This window comes from Papio anubis, chromosome 1 (assembly GCF_008728515.1).
Source record: "Papio anubis isolate 15944 chromosome 1, Panubis1.0, whole genome shotgun sequence".
Lineage (NCBI taxonomy): Eukaryota > Metazoa > Chordata > Mammalia > Primates > Cercopithecidae > Papio > Papio anubis.
Genome location: NC_044976.1, coordinates 218,156,037 through 218,171,943, shown reverse-complemented (window position 1 = coordinate 218,171,943; position 15,907 = coordinate 218,156,037). Strand labels below are relative to the sequence as shown.

Here is a 15,907-nt window from a genome sequence, read left to right as displayed (position 1 = left end):
GCTACTTGGGAGGTTGAGATGGGAGGATTGCTTGAGCCAGGACTTCAAGGCTGCAGTGAGCTGTGATTGTGCCACTGCATTCCAGCCTCAGTGATGGAACAAGATACTGTCTCAAGAAAGAAAAACAAAAAGGATCCTCTGGCTGCTGTGTGGAGGGTAGACTACAGAATACAAGAGTAAAGCAGCGAGAACAGTTGAGAGGTGCTGCAAGCCACATTGGTCTGGACTGGATGGAAGCAGGCCGGGTGGTGAGCAAGACTTGAATTCTGGGTGTATTTTGCAGGTAGAGCTAATAGGATTTGTTGATGTGCAAGAAGTAAATGAGCCACAAAAAGGATTTTTTGGCCTGAGCAATAGAAGGAAAAACCTCATCAGTTACTGAAAAAGGGAAGGCTAAGGGGAGGCAGATTATGGAGGAGAGAGAGTTCAGTTTGACCTTCCAGTTTGAGATACCTAATAGATATGTCAAGTAAGCAGTGAGGAACAATCCTCTGGAGTCCAGGGCAGAGGTGATGCTTTGTGATCAAGTCCTGTCCATTTAGTTTTCAAGGTAAAGCATCTTTCATTATGGTCTGGCCTAGGGGAAAAAGCATGGTGTGGTTAGCCTCTGCATGAGTACCCAGAAAGTCCTAATATAGTCCAAAGGCTTGAAATAAATACAGGCTTGAAGCCCAAGGCCCTAATCTAGTGGATCACAGTCTCTGCTCAGGGCTGCAAATGGGATGTTTAGTCACGAGCTGTTTTAGGTGCTCCTGGAGAGAGTGAACTGAAGACTAACAATGAGGAAAGGGGAGACAGAGAATTCTTTAGTCCCAACCATGTTTCCCAGTTCTCACTGGTGGGAAGGGCTTCATTTCTAACCAGCTGAATGAGCAGTGTGAGGAGGGTAAGATCTACCAGGTCCTGGTGGGTGGAAGCATGGAGAGAGAGCAAGAGAACAACCCAAAAATAGTCTGGTGAGTGGACTAAACAGGAGGGGAATGCAGCAGGAGTAGAACTAGAAGAAATGTCTTCAAATTGTTGGTAGCTCACAAACTCTTCTGTATTAGAAGCTTAATGCTGGAAGATGGCTGAAGAGAAATGGTTGGGTTCATTTTTTAGCCCAAATGCAAAACTTTTTAGGTACAGAGGGAGGAAATGAGATGAGGCAAGAAAAAGGGGAGAAGATGAAGGAGAGAAAGAGGGGGCAAAATTATGCAATGAGAGAGTCAGAGGGGAGGAGGAGGAAGGGCAGTTAGAAGTAAAACAGAAGGAACAACATTAGAGCACCCAGGCTGTTCGTGCTGAGGGGCACTTGCAGGTCAATGCTGGTTTGCCCTCAGTCCTCATCTCGGCCTCCCACCTGTGCCCATTGGCCGAGGCAGCAGGCGGCTGGCATGTCAGTGCTGCCCGAGTGTGCGCACACCTGGCCCGGTTGCAGTAGCGCCGGCCTTGGCCTCAACTTTGCTCTGAGATCAGACTGGGCACTGGGAACGGGGAGCAGCCAGGCAGTGGGAGCAAGCATTTCAGAGCCCGTGGAGCAGGCACCAGGAGCGGGGAGAGACCAGGCAGCACAGCCAGGCATGTCTGGGCCTGCGCGGGCAGAGGGGCCGCCCCTGGAGACTGAAGAGATGCCTGGGTCTGCAGCCACAGCTTGAGCCGCAGTAGCTCTGCCTGGGAGGGCGGGGCTCCTGGCTGCTTCTGGCCCCCAAGAGCACAGGGAGGCCTGGGTCCGCAGCCACAGCAGGGCGGCAGCAGCTGCACCCAGGAGCGCCAAGCTCCCACCCAGTCAACTCAGGAGCGGGCGGGGCTTCTGCCTGTTCCTGGCTCCCACTTGCTTCCTGCAGCGGGCCGCCTCCCCCACCGCAGCCAGCACACGGCAGTGGCCACTCTAGACGGGCTGCTGCTGCCATCAGCACAACCACAGCGAGGGGCGCAGCTGCTGCTTCAGCACCAGGAGCAACGTGTCGCTCCGCGGCCGGCGTCGCGAGCTCCACAGCGGCAAGCACCCCCCAGACGCCGAATTTCCCACGGCCAGTCTCTTGGCGGCTGGCTTCCTCCTCCTTCACGTCGTCTGCCCTCCGGCCCGGAGCCAAAGCTAACAGCACCAACCCAGGCAGCTGGGCCAGCCAGGAGCAAGGGCATCTCTTTTTTTTTTTTTTGTTGTTTTGAGAGGAGTCTGGCTCTGTCGCCCAGGCTGGAGTGCAGTGGCCGGATCTCAGCTCACTGTAAGCTCCACCTCCCGGGTTCACACCATTCTCCTGGCTCAGCCCCCCGAGTAGCTGGGACTACAGGCGCCCACCACCTCGCCCGGCTATTTTTTTGTATTTTTTAGTAGAGACGGGGTTTCACTGTGTTAGCCAGGATGGTCTCGATCTCCTGACCTCGTGATCCGCCCGTCTCGGCCTCCCAAAGTGCTGGGATTACAGGCTTGAGCCAGCGCGCCCGGCCAAGGGCATCTCTTATATACCACTCCGCCCTACCTGGGCCACAGGGCATCACAGAGGGCCCAGGTCCGCCGCACTAGGGCGTCATCAGACTCAGGGTAGAGGCATCACCCTTCAGTTGTCAGGGGCTCAGGAGAAACGGAATTGCACTCCCAGCAATGATGACTGGTTGGAGGATGAAGACACCAGTCACTGAGAGGATGAGAGCTGAGAAAGAGAGAGAATTCATGCAAATACTTGGAGCCTGGGCTGGGCGGAGGGCGTCTGTGGGGCTCGTGGAATTTGGGGCACAAAGTCCTGAAGGAGTGTTCCTTTTCCCACTGGGAATACCTCTCAGGATTTGAGGGCAGTGGGTTGACTCAACTTCTGTAGCAATTTGGCTCATTCCTCCCTGGACCCGGGGAATGGAAAGTAGTTTTCCTCTTTGGAGAGAAGATACTAACAGTTCAGAGGGTACAGCAATATTAGATGTGGCTATGCCAAGACAGGAGATAAGAAGAGTGCTATGGTGCCATGCGTAGTCCAGGAAAAATAAATGTTATGAAGATAAATGTGTCCTCCACATGGAGCCTTTGATGTGTATAAAAGAATTGGCAGTTTCAGCAGTCTGCAAACTGTATAGCTCAACGGTCATAACATTATCGATAGCTTGCATTTAATCTTAGCCTTTGTAATGGGATGCTAAGATGGAATTCAAGGTCTCAGACTGCAATGAGGTCACTAAAGGCAGAGAACCAATGTTTACAGATAACCCCTCCTTAGAATGTTAGCACTCCTTTGCAGCAATTACAAAGGAAGGGGCTGGTGACGGTTTTTGAGAGAGTTGGCTCATTCCTTACCTAGATGATATAAGAAATTAAAAAGAGGCTGAGAGATTTATTTGGAGAGGGTTATTGAAGAGCTGGGCATTGGCAGTAGTTTCATTTTATTATTTTATTTTATTTTATTTATTTATTTATTTATTTTTTGAGACAGAGTCTTGCTCTGTCGCCCAGGCTGGGGTGCAATGGCCGGATCTCAGCTCACTGCAAGCTCCACCTCCCGGGTTTACGCCGTTCTCCTGCCTCAGCCTCCTGAGTAGCTGGGACTACAGGCGCCCGCCACCTCGCCCAGCTAGTTTTTTGTATTTTTTAGTAGAGATAGGGTTTCACCGTGTTAGCCAGGATGGTCTCGATCTCCTGACCTCGTGATCCACCCGTCTCGGCCTCCCAAAGTGCTGGGATTACAGGCTTGAGCCACCGCGCCCGGCCTCATTTTATTATTTTAAAGAAGATCAAACCAAGAGAATCAAGAATGTTCTTGAACCTCAAAGTGAGACCCAACATTCTAAGAGTAACCAAGAGTTATAAGACCTTTCATTCCCTTTGATGAAATCACAAGGATTTTGCAGATATCTTTTAGGGACCTTGAGGAAAGGATAAAGTCTGCTCTTGATGGAGTCCTGCTCTTTTGATGTAAAAGTTACACTTTCATTAATGAGTAAAGTAGCTGGGACATCTTCTTTCCTACCTTACACTAGTCAGACAAGTAGGTTGAGTCACTGATACCACAAATCAAAAGGAATATGCACAGCACACACTGGGCTCACCCTAAGGGTGTTCATGTTTGGACACCATGTCATTTGATATATTTAGGCTGCAGAGGAGAAGGCTGGGCTAGTCAACAATCATCGTATACCAATAACAAACACACAGACAAGTCCCTGAGATGATTTCAGAAAGTAAGTGCCACAAAGAAGATACAATAGGGCACAGTGAAGTAGAGCATGACTGAGGAAAGGGAGCTTTCTGAATAAGGGATTTCATAGTTGAGTGGGTGATCTTATATAGAGATTCACATGACAATAAGGGAGCAAACAGATGAAAAGTTGGGTGGTGGGCTGGGGGACGGGGTGGGGGCTGTGGGGAGAAATGAGTGCTGCAGAGACAAAAGAACTCCCTCCAGCATACATGGCACACTTGAGAAATAGCAAAAAGGTGGGAGGACAAAGTGGGAAAAGTTGGGGGATGATGCCAGAGAAGAAGCCAAGGGCCAGATTAAGTTGGGCCTTGAGGCCACGATAAGGGTTTTGGATTGCACTGGAGACCACTTACAGATTTTAAGCAAAAGATTTGATCTTTGAGGAAATCATCCCTGCTTTGTGAGGGTACAAGTTAAAGTAGGAGGCAGATCCATTAGGAAGATGTAGCCATAGACCAGGTGAGATGATAGTGGTATCATAGGCTTAAAAATAGTCCTGGAAAAGATATGTGTGTCCTAATCCCCAGAACATGTGGAGAATACTTTTATTTTATTTTAGATGGAGTCTTGCTCTGTCACTCATGCTGGTGTGCAGTAGCACAATTTCGGTTCACTGCAACCTCCTCCTCCCAGGTTCAAGCAATTCTCCTGCCTCAGCCTCCGGAATAGCTGGGATTACAGGTCCATGCCACCATGCCCAGCTAATTTTTTTATTTTTATTTTTTGTATTTTTAGTAGAGACAGGGTTTCACCATGTTGGCCAGGCACATCTCGAACTCCTGACCTCAAGTGATCCACCCGCTTCGGCCTCCCTAAGTGCTGGGATTACAGGCGTGAGCCACCATGTGCAGCCAATTACTTTATATGGCAAATACTTTACAGAAGTAATTGCTTTAGGATACTGAGATGAAGTGATTATTTGGATTATAAGGATGGACTCTAAATGCATTCACAAGCATCCTTGTAAGAGAGAAGCAGAGGGAGATTTGGCACAGAAGGAGACAATGTGACCTCAGAGACAGAGATTGGAGTGATGTGGCCACAAGTCAGAGAATGCTGGCCACCATTAGAAGCCAGAAGAAGCAAGGAAAGGGTTCTCCTCTAGAGCCCTTATATGGCCCGTGGCCCCGCTGATGCCTTGATCTGGATTTTTGGCCTCCAGAACCATGAGAAAATAAATCTGCCTAAAGGGAGCAAGTTTGTGGCTGAAAACAACACAATTTATTACAACAGTTACAGAAAATTAATACCAGTCGCTTGGAGTAGGGTTTTAGCAATTGAGAGGGTCGGAAGTGATTGGATTTAAGATAAATTTTTGGAGACAGGATCAACAAGATTTGCTGATGTATATAGTTTAGGTGTCATAAAAGGCAAATAATCAAGACTGATTCCCTTTTTTTCTGAGCAAGGGGGTGGATGATGACATCGTTTACTGACATGGTGGAGGGTACAGGCGTTATTGTTACATGTTTGCCATATTTATGTTGGAGAAAATATCAGCTATCATGTGTCAGTGCTCTCTACATGCCAGGCACTGTCCTAAATTCGTTACATGTGTTAGCTCAGTTAACACAGGTAAGTCAAGTGGGCAGTAAGATATATGACTGGAGCTGAAAGAAGGCTAGGCTAGGAGCCATCCTGTATTTAAATCCACAGACCTAATTAGATCACCCAAGAGAACATCTGCAGACGAGAGAAGATCTGGTTCAAGGCCTGAGCCAGGGCACACTTCATCTTTTGGCAGAACAGAGGGAATGGATCCAAAAAAAGGAAAGAGGGAGCCAGTGAGGAGGGTGGAAAACCAGGAGCATAGGAAGTCACAGAAGTAAAACTGGGGCCAAAAAATGTAGAGGGAGCCATAAGGATGAGGAAGACGCGAGCTACATGGTCGCGCTCTTTCTAGGGCAGGGAGGCGGACAGAACTGACAGCTGCTATGTGGCAAGATGACCGTCGCCAGTGACCCTGTGGAGCGCCACTGCAGTGGCTGGGCGGGGAGGAAAGCTCCATCAGGGCCGTTTGAAGAGAAGAGGATGGGAAGCGAGAGTCCACAGAGCATGTAGGCGACTTTGAGGAGGAATCCTGATGCTAATAGAAGTGGGCTGTGACTGTGGGACTCTGCGGTCAGAGGGCTCCAGCTGGCTTTCAAAGTGGCTGGTTCTGCATCACGTTTGCGGGCGGCAACTGTGAGGGGGAAATGGAAGGTGAATGCAAAACTGGAACAAGCGAAGAGGCAACGCCCCAGACAGGCCGATGGGCTGGGGCTGGAGCGCAGGAGGCCTGACCCTGTCTCTTCCACTTTCCCTCAAACCTTTGGTCACCAAGCGCAGACGCTCACCACAGAAGCGACGCAACCACAACTGCCGCGGGGCTCCGTGACACGCGCGGGCGACTCGAGTCGGGGAACCACGGTTCCCGGCGGGCGTTGCGCGGGGCACCCAGTGCGCAGGCGCACGCCGTCGGCCTCCGACTCGCCCCTCCCTCTGGGGCGCGGGCCTTAGTTCCGGGATGCCGCAGCCGACGCGGAGAAGCACCGTTTCTTCTTAAAAGAGAAACGCTGCGCGCGCGAGGTGGGCCCCTGTCTTCCAGCAGCTCCGGGCCTGCTCGCCTCGCCCGGGAGGCGCAGGCGCAGGCGCAGTCGGGGTGAGGGCGAGTGGGGGCGCACAGGTAATGTCGGGGTGGGGGTGGGTCGCGACGGGGTTCTGGGCAACCTGGGAGCTGCCATTGGGATTGGTCCGCTCCACTCACTGCCAGCATTAAGTGGGGGTGCCCAAGGCGGGGTGGGGGGCGCCTTCCAGGCCTCTGACCCCGGCCCCACCGTCACTCGTCCCAACTGTGAAGAGCGCTCCCAGGAGCACGCCAGGACGCGACCTTTCCTTCCCCTACAAAGCAGTAAAGGCCGCTGCCCCCTTCAAGATGAAATGTGTGGACCCCTCCAGCCCAGTTGAAATTTCCCGTGAAAGTCTCTCGCCCCTTCCCCACGGCTCCACTTCAGTGGACTGGAGGGCGCAGGCCTTTGTTCTGCCTGCTTGTGTCTGCCGGCCTCCCCCCCGACGACACCCACATGGTAGCGCTGAGCTTCCACACCCTGTAGCACAGAAGGACGGGGTTTGCTCCACACCTGCCACTGCTGTTGAAATAGTTTAGTCTTGCCCCGGAATTGCATAGATCAGTGAGTCTTCCTCACTGATGAGGAAACTGAGGCCCCAACGACAGGTGGAGCCGGGTCCTCGACCCCCAGGATCGGCTGGGCGCTGAAGACTTCCACCCTCCAGCCTCTGGTGCACATGGCTTCCTCCCCGGCGGTGGACGTGTCCTGCAGGCGGCGGGAGAAGCGGCGGCAGCTGGACGCGCGCCGCAGCAAGTGCCGCATCCGCCTGGGCGGCCACATGGAGCAGTGGTGCCTCCTCAAGGAGCGGCTGGGCTTCTCCCTGCACTCGCAGCTCGCCAAGTTCCTGTTGGACCGGTTAGGGGCCGGGAGAGGGGCTTGGGGGAGGGTACCCAGGCAGCAGCCCCTAGCCTCCTCTCCAGGGCCTGTCCTGCTGCTCTTTTCCACCCTCAGGTTTCTCCCTGTACCAGCACGGCCTGTGTGACTTGTGGCCTCCCAGGGTCCTGCTCCCCTCCTCATGGTCTCAGCGAATAGCGGCCCTTAGGGCTGGCCCCTTACATGTGTGAGTGCCCAGGGCCGAGGGTGGCTGGCCACCTGAGTCCTGACCTGCCTCTTCTCCTCCTGGCAGGTACACTTCTTCAGGCTGTGTCCTCTGTGCAGGTAGGTAGGGGATGGCAGGGGGTGAGAGCCAGAGGGAAGAGGGGCCACAGGGTGACCCAGAAACACCCTCCTTTCAAAGGGAGCCCTGAGTGAGTTTGGGAAGGGTGGGGTGAGTTGGGGAGCACGGGGTAGTTTGATGGGAGCAACCTCTGGGTGGGGAAGGGAGCAATGTCTCAGGATCCAGTGTGTCTAGGTTCTGAAGAATGATAAATTGGACTGTGGCTGAGGTTGCCCTGGGGTTTGAGGGAACAGGGCTCCCTGGGCATGGCTTTCCAGGGTGAGAGGAGGAGACCTCCCAGTTCAGCCTGACTGCTTCCCCCACCCCTCCAGGTCCTGAGCCTTTGCCTCCAAAACGTCTGCAGTATCTGGTGCTCTTGTCTCACGCCCACAGCCGAGAGTGCAGCCTGGTGCCCGGCCTTCGGGGGCCTGGCGGCCAAGATGGGGGGCTTGTGTGGGAGTGCTCAGCAGGCCATACCTTCTCCTGGGGACCCTCTTTGAGCCCCACACCTTCAGAGGCACCCAAGCCAGCCTCCCTTCCACACACTACTCGGAGAAGTTGGTGTTCTGAGGCCACGAGTGGGCAGGAGCTTGCAGGTAGGCTGGGAAAAAGCAGAGTTGTGGCGAAAAGGGAGGAAAGAGGTTTCCCATTTTCTGTAGCTCAGAACCCTGTTCTCTAAAAATCATCCTTTTTCAATGGAAAAACTCTATGTTGACAAAGAAATATATCATCAAATACATTGTTGGGCACGAAAAGCAGAACAAAATACAGTGTATGGTATGCTATCATTGGTGAAAAATACAAATAAGGGGAAAATGAGTGTGTGTGTGTAAGTACTTGTGAATGTATAACATATCTCTGGAAGGCACATAGGAAACCAGGTTGCCTGTGGGAAGAAGTAGGCGATGGGGGGACAGTATTGGAAAGGAGATTTTTGACTGTATAGTTTTGTGAACTGTGTGAATATCATCTCTGAAATAGAACAACTCCTCCTACTCCAATAGCCTCTGCTCCCTCCTCCTCAAGAGTCTCTGCCTGGGTGCAGTGGTTCACACCTATAGTCCTAGCACTCTGGGAGGCTGAGGCAAGAGGATTGCTTGAGCCCAGGAGTTTGAGACCAGCCTGGGCAACACAGTGAGACCCTATCTCTATTAAAAAAAAAAAAAAAAGAGGAGTCTCCCATCACTTCAGACCTTAGAACTTTACATGTCCTCATCCCTTGAGTCCAGAGTTCCTTCCCTTTTGACTTTGCCTGTCCCACAGATTTGGAATCTGAGCATGATGAGAGGACTCAAGAGGCCAGGTTGCCCAGGTGAGGATGTGGGTAGGAGGGAAAGGGCGGAATTGCATAGATGGTAGGATGAGGGAGCAGGACCTCAGACTTCTCTTCTTTGGGCCTGCAGGAGGGTGGGACCCCCACCAGAGACCTTCCCACCTCCAGGAGAGGAAGAGGGTGAGGAAGAAGAGGACGATGATGAGGATGAAGAGGAGATGCTCAGTGATGCCAGCTTATGGACCTACAGCTCTTCCCCAGATGAGCAAGTTGGGGTTGAGGGAGAATGCTGAGCAGAGCAAGAGAGGGAGGCAGCTGGCCTGGCAGTTCATAGCTTTACAGACTAGAGGGAAGGGCTTGGTGTGGAGGGAAGGGTGGGTTTTGAGGAAGGCAAAAAGAACTAGGGGCTTTGAACTGCGTGGGTGAAAAGGGGTGAAGTCAGGCGCAGGGAGATTGAGGGCTGAAAGCAGATATGAATGGGGAGCCTAGGGTGGGGGTAGGGTTGTTTCAGGTTTGAGGTCTTTTCAGTTTAGGGGCTAGGGTCGGGCTGGGGCTAGCTGACTGCCCAGAGAGTTAATGCCATCTTCCTCTTTGTTCTCCTTTCAGTAGTGAGCCTGATGCCCCCAGACTACTCCCTTCCCCTGTCACCTGCACGCCTAAAGAGGGGGAGACACCACCAGCCCCTGCAGCACTCTCCACTCCTCTTGCTGTGCCGTCCTTGTCAGCATCCTCACTGGGTTCCAGAGCTCCTCCACTTGCAGAAGCCGGGGTGCAGCCAGAGCTCAGCAGGACCCCTCAGGCGGCCCAGCAGACTGAGGCCCTGGCCAGGTAACCTGATGGCTGAGACAGAAAGGGCAGGGGCGTTCTGGGATGTGGCCCTCCCTCGAGGCCCTCTGCTCCCTCTTTGCTGCCCATAGCACTGGGAGTCAGGCCCAGTCTGCTCCAACCCCGGCCTGGGATGAGGACACTGCACAGATTGGCCCCAAGAGAATTAGGTAGGACTTGGGGAGATGGGGTTCTGGGGAGGGCCCACAGGAGGGAGGCAGAGAAGGGCAGGCAGGAGTCATCCTGCTCCTCTCCATTCTTCTCCCCAGGAAAGCTGCCAAAAGAGAGCTGATGCCTTGTGACTTCCCTGGCTGTGGAAGGATCTTTTCCAACCGGCAGTATTTGAATGTGAGGGGCACAGGTTGGGGCCTGTGTGGCTGCTGGGGTGAGGGGAAAAGGGCTAAAAGAGAAACTGAGGAAAAGGATCTTAAGGCATGGGAGGATTCAGAACTGGGAAGCAGAGGGTTATGATGGACATGCAGAGCTTTCCTATAATTAGTAATCATTGAATCAGACAACTGGTAGATGAAACCATGCCTCAGGCGCACGGAGCCACGGCCCTCTACTGCTTGTTCCGTGGAGGCCACACAGAGATGAAGTGGCATGCATCAGGCTCCCCTGGAGGTGCTGACAGTCCTGGGCACTTGACATGTGTGAAGTCTTCTGGTTCTCACAATATCCCCATGGATTAGGTGCTGATATTATTCCCACTTTGCAGACAGAAAGGTTAGGCGTTGCTCAAGGCTCTTCAGCTAGTGTGTCTTAGTGCTAGGGTTCTGAGCCTGGTGGCCTGGCTTCAGAGTCCATGCCTGGGCTGCCTCATCTCCTGGCTTGAGAGGATATTCCTAGAGTGAAGTGGGCTAGGAGATGGTCCTGTCCCCAATCTTACTCGCTGGCTGAGAAATTTGAGGCACAGAGGGGGAAGGGTCCAATCCCTACAGTCAGACGGAGCACTTGGAACAGCAGGTGCCAAGGCTGGGGAGGGCCACAGACACTGGGATGGAGGTGAGGGTAGAAGACGGGGAGAGTGCTGCCCACAGGAGATGACAGAGGAGTCAAGTGAAAAGGGAGAACGACCGGGATGACAGGGCAGCTCTAGGCTGAGAAGAGCATTCAGCAGGGCATGTCAGACCTTCTGGAGTCTGTTATGGAGGAGACCAAAGCAGCCCCTGGAAGTGTAACTGTGGAAAAACGGGATTCTAAAGAAGGGGACAGCCCATGCAGTTTAGTGAGCGAGGATGCCAACTTAGGCCAGTGAAAAGAGAAATAACTTCGATATTTAGGAGTTAAGGTTGAAGAGCCTGTTACCCTTAATAGTGTTCTAGGTTGAGAGTGTGTGTGTGTGTGTGTGTTTCCCAAGCAGATTTAGAAGAAAATCATATAAATATCCATGGCAAAGTATTAAAAAGCAGGCAGTTGGGGAGATACTGTTGCACATGAATATTGACATTAAATAGGATCATCATACTTACCCAAACTGCTTTCCCCTCCGCAGCAGGTAGTGCATTCATGATTAGGTAAACCAGGGGTATCACCCAGAGTGATACTTTGTACAGGGAACATTGCAGGGTGAGAGTGTGACAAGGAGCTGAGATCATGGAAGTCAAGCACAGAACAGGGTGACAGGAGAGTTGAGTGGTCAGGATGGGATGGGCGTGGGGCTCATGGTGGAGGTGAGGACTGAGCCTCAAGGAAATGAGCCATGACAGGGAGAACTGCTGGGGCACAGGGCCAGGAAGGGGACAGAGGGGCATGCCTGCTGGGTCAGCTCAATTGATCTCCCTGTGGGGGGTGGCTATCCTTTTGCCTCTTCTCTCCCTACCACCCACTTCCTTCTCTAGCACCACAAAAAGTACCAGCACATCCACCAGAAGTCTTTCTCCTGCCCAGAGCCAGCCTGTGGGAAGTCCTTCAACTTTAAGAAACACCTGAAGGAGCACATGAAGCTGCACAGTGGTGAGTGGTGGAGCTCCACCTTCCTCTGGGCCCCGTCACCCTGGGCTCTGGGTTTCTTCACCTCCCCCTCTACGGGGTCCTGGCAGCTCCCACTCTGTGGGTTTCTTCACCTCCCTCCGAGGGATGACTCTCACTCATCCTGCATGCCCTGTGTGTTGAACACCTGCTTGTTTTAAACTGTTCTGGGTACTGGGTACAGCAATGAACAGAGTAGGCAGCGCTAACCCTCTTGAGACATCCACTTTAGTGATACAGGGCTATGAAGAAAAGTGGAAGCTAGGGAAACGAGGAGAGCATAAGGAGGAGTTGCTATTGTAGAAAGAGAAGATGCTTTGAGTAAAGACTTAAGTGAAGTGAGGAATGGAGACCTGCACCTTATAGACTATGGACAGCGCCTGTGGGAAGGCCCTTAGGTGGTATCTGGGTGACATGTTCCAGGAATAGGAAGGCCAGGAGCTGAGAAAGGAAGAGAAGTCACATAGTTGGTGGATGCCTCTGAGACCATCCACAGGACAGTGTGACGTCTGCTTTAAGTGAGATGGGTGCCATCGCAGCCTTGAATGGCAGAGGGACATGGCTGACTTTTTAAAAAACCATTGTGGCTGCTGTGTGAATAGGGGGACCTCAGATGAGCAGAACCAGGGCACTCAACTGTGAGATGACTGCAGAGATGCGCAAGAGGGCAAGGTGGTGCCTGGATTTGCTGGTAGCAGCTGAGTCAGTGAGGAGTGGCTGGAGGCCAGTGTGTGTGCAGATGGAGCCAAATGGGCTGCTGTGGGAAGGATGGGTTGGCTACAGCCGAGCGGGCAGGGAGGAGTTGGGTAATTTGGAGGATTCCAGCCTCAGCAACCATGCCGAAGGTGATGTGATTTTTCTGAAAACAAGGGAGAAATGGTCTTGGGAAGGGAAATTTGATTTGAAACGTGCTAATTAAACATCCAGGAGATGTGAATGTGGAGATCAGGGAAGATGTCCGACAAAAATATAAATATAAATGTGTGGGTCATGAGCATATGGGTGGGTATTTAGAGCCATGAGGCCAGAGTGTCCCTAGATAGAGGAAGTGAGTGTCATGGCACTCCAGCCATCAGAGGACAAGCCAGGTGAGTAGTGAGGAAGATGGAGAGAGTGGTATCTGAGGAGCTGAGTATAGAAAATGCTTCAGGGAGGAAGGGGGGATGATTGCCAGTGCGACAGGCCAAATGTGAGCTGAGAACAGGTGACCAGATGTGCGTTCAAGGCAGAGTGGAGACAGCAAGTATGGACAGCTCTGTGTTTTGCTGTGAGGATGGGCAGAGAAATGGAGCCTTAGCTGGAAGGCTGTGGGCTCAGGGCACAGAGATGGGAATGATTCCATAGAGAAAGGCTTACTGCTGATGCTGGAGTGGAGTGGGGGACCTCAAGTGAGAAGGGGTCAGTCTTGAGGGGCACAGTGGAGGGCTGCCGGGGGGAACAGTTTGAGTAGTTGTTTATATAGGCACAGATGCAAGTTGAATAGTGGATTTGGTGGGCAGAAGATGTGGGTGTTCTAGTTTCTTGGCGACTTTAGAAACGAGCCCTGCTGAGTAAGGCTGGTAGGCTGGGGGTGTTGGAGGCTGGTGGAGAGAGGAGGTGGTGTGAAATGTCTTCTGTATTTCTAGAAAGTTGGAAAAGTAAACTGATGAGGGAAATGCAGACACAGTAGGGCAAGAAGGGGGCCTTAAGATTTGTGACTAGATGAAGAGAGTGGCCAAGAGGCAGACTGTGCCCCCTACAGTACACACGTGCAGGCCTGGAGCAGACCAAAAGTTGTGTTTATCCTGAGTTGGGCTTTAACCAAGCAGGTACAGTGGACGGAGAGAGGGACAGGAAGATTGGTAGTGTGAATGAAAGAAGGCAACAAAGATGGCTGTGGAAATGCAGGTGAGCGGGGATGGGGCTCAGAGGGAAGATGGTGGGGCCAGTGGACTGGCCTGGAGTCATGGGATTATCATAGCAAGAGCACAAGCTAGGAGGCCCTGGCAGGAACCAGGATGTTTGAAATCACACTTTCTTTTTTTCTCCCCCCAACCCACTGTATCTTAGAAGAAATAGCAATTTCTGAAGTGGTGCAGTGCACGGGTGTGACCTGAGACTGGTGACTAAGGAGGGTGGGCGATGAGGTCAGCGAGGTCAGGGAACAGAGGGCTGGAGTGCTGATCGACAGCAGGAGTAGTGGCTGACAGGAGTAGAGGGGCTGAACCTAGAGTTACGTGGATGGGGAGTGATGGGGCCGAAGGAAGAGGCTGCAGGTGTGTGTGTGTGTGGTCTGATGGTGGGGTCTTCAGAGAGGTGGTGATGTTAGAGGTGGTCTAAAGGGCACCATGAAAAGCAGAGATGCCTGTTCTACTGTAGACCCTGAGGTTTGGTGGGTTAGAGAAGCCACAGCAGCCTGTGAGAGCTGCTGGCAACACTGACCATGGGCAACAGGCAGGTGCTATTGGAACAAGCAGGGAGTGCAGTTTCAGGAAAAAAAAAGAGGAGAGGGGACTGGCTGCCTGCAGACAGGTAGTTCCACTGGGCACTGATAGGGTCTGGGACAGGTGGGATATGCAAGCCTGAATAGGTGGTAGATGATTCCAGGTGCCAGAGTCTGTCCTTGGGCTTTGAGCTTCAATCCTAATTCCCATTGTGGACTCCCAGCTTCTGCTTGGCTGCCGCCCAGGGCCTTCAGGTTATACATAAGGACCCAGCTCTCCATTGCATGGGTCTCCTTTGAGAAAGAACCAGCCTAGAGGCTGAGGTGGGGTGGTGCATCTCCATCGGGAGTTCATTGGTTTGAGTGTGATTGGCGGGCAGGGGGTGGGGTGGACAATAATGAGGTCTTTTAGCTGGGTTCGTGTCTTACTTGACCCATCAGGTCAAGGGACCTCATGACCCGTCAGGTAAGGGAGGTCCAGACGGGCTCCATGATCAGATAACAACTGATTAGAACCTGAGCCTCCTGACCTCTGATACTGGTGTACTCCGGTGAGGGATAGTGGGTGGGGTGGGCCAAGGAGGGGCCACAGGGTGGGGGCAGATGCTGGAGTGTTCCTCATATGCCTGCAGACACCCGGGACTACATCTGTGAGTTCTGCGCCCGGTCTTTCCGCACTAGCAGCAACCTTGTCATCCACCGACGTATCCACACTGGAGAAAAACCCCTGCAGTGAGTGCTGGATTGGGGTCTGAGGGCCAGGGGCCAGAAGGGAGGAGGTGGAGTCTGGAAGCTAGGCATATATAGGACACCTAGGCATTGGGGAGCAGGAGGAACCCCCTAGGGAAGTCAAGATGGCCTGAGGTCTGTTCCTTCCCTCCTCTGTCCCTAACTCCAGGTGTGAGATATGTGGGTTTACCTGCCGCCAGAAGGCCTCCCTGAACTGGCACCAGCGCAAGCATGCAGAGACAGTGGCTGCCTTGCGCTTCCCCTGCGAATTCTGCGGCAAGCGCTTTGAGAAGCCAGACAGTGTTGCAGCCCACCGTAGCAAAAGTCACCCAGTCCTGCTCCTGGCCCCTCAAGAGTCACCCAGTGGTTCCCTAGAGCCCTGTCCCAGTATCTCTGCCCCTGGGCCTCTGGGATCCAGCGAGGGGTCCAGGCCCTCTGCATCTCCTCAGGCTCCAATCCTGCTTCCTCAGCAATGAGCTCTCCAGCTTTGGCTTGGGGGAGCCAGACTCCAGGGACTGAAAAGGAGCAATGAGGAGAGGGTCTGCTTGAGAAACACCAGATGCTTGGTCCCCAGGAACTAAGGGGACAGAGTGTAGGATGGGGACAAGACTGGGCTGTAGGGGAGCTGGACTACTTTAGTCTTCCTAAAGGACAAAATAAACAGAGTATTTTATGCAGGCATGTGTGGGCAGAGCGAGTGTTTTGGCACCTGAGGTGCAGAAATCCTGGATCCCTTTGAAACCATGTACCAGAATG

The 15,907-nt window shown here is 52.8% G+C and overlaps 1 protein-coding gene and 1 long non-coding RNA gene across 9 annotated transcripts; one reads left to right on the top strand and one right to left on the bottom strand.

Annotated features, from left to right (window-relative positions):
* Positions 1-5,364: 5,364 nt before the first annotated feature.
* Positions 5,365-6,611, bottom strand: LOC116271812. The gene is made up of 2 exons (XR_004180571.1): positions 6,503-6,611; positions 5,365-6,348 (listed from the first exon to the last, which is right to left on the bottom strand). It is a non-coding gene; the product is annotated as an uncharacterized LOC116271812 (long non-coding RNA).
* Positions 6,341-15,832, top strand: ZNF692 (zinc finger protein 692). Of its 8 annotated transcripts, none has more exons than XM_009195168.4 (12): positions 6,341-6,831; positions 7,440-7,630; positions 7,902-7,933; positions 8,264-8,527; positions 9,195-9,243; positions 9,335-9,469; positions 9,814-10,032; positions 10,122-10,199; positions 10,299-10,377; positions 11,871-11,985; positions 15,055-15,154; positions 15,321-15,832. In XM_009195168.4, exons 2-12 carry the CDS (start codon positions 7,452-7,454, stop codon positions 15,625-15,627), a joined length of 1,557 nt encoding a protein of 518 aa, XP_009193432.2. In that variant the 5' UTR covers positions 6,341-6,831; positions 7,440-7,451; the 3' UTR covers positions 15,628-15,832. The 8 variants fall into 8 exon arrangements, 6 of the variants coding, with proteins under 6 accessions (XP_009193432.2, XP_003893669.2, XP_021788083.2 ...); XM_003893620.3 differs by having other exon boundaries at positions 9,811-10,032; XM_021932391.2 differs by having other exon boundaries at positions 7,381-7,630; positions 9,811-10,032.
* Positions 15,833-15,907: the final 75 nt, after the last annotated feature.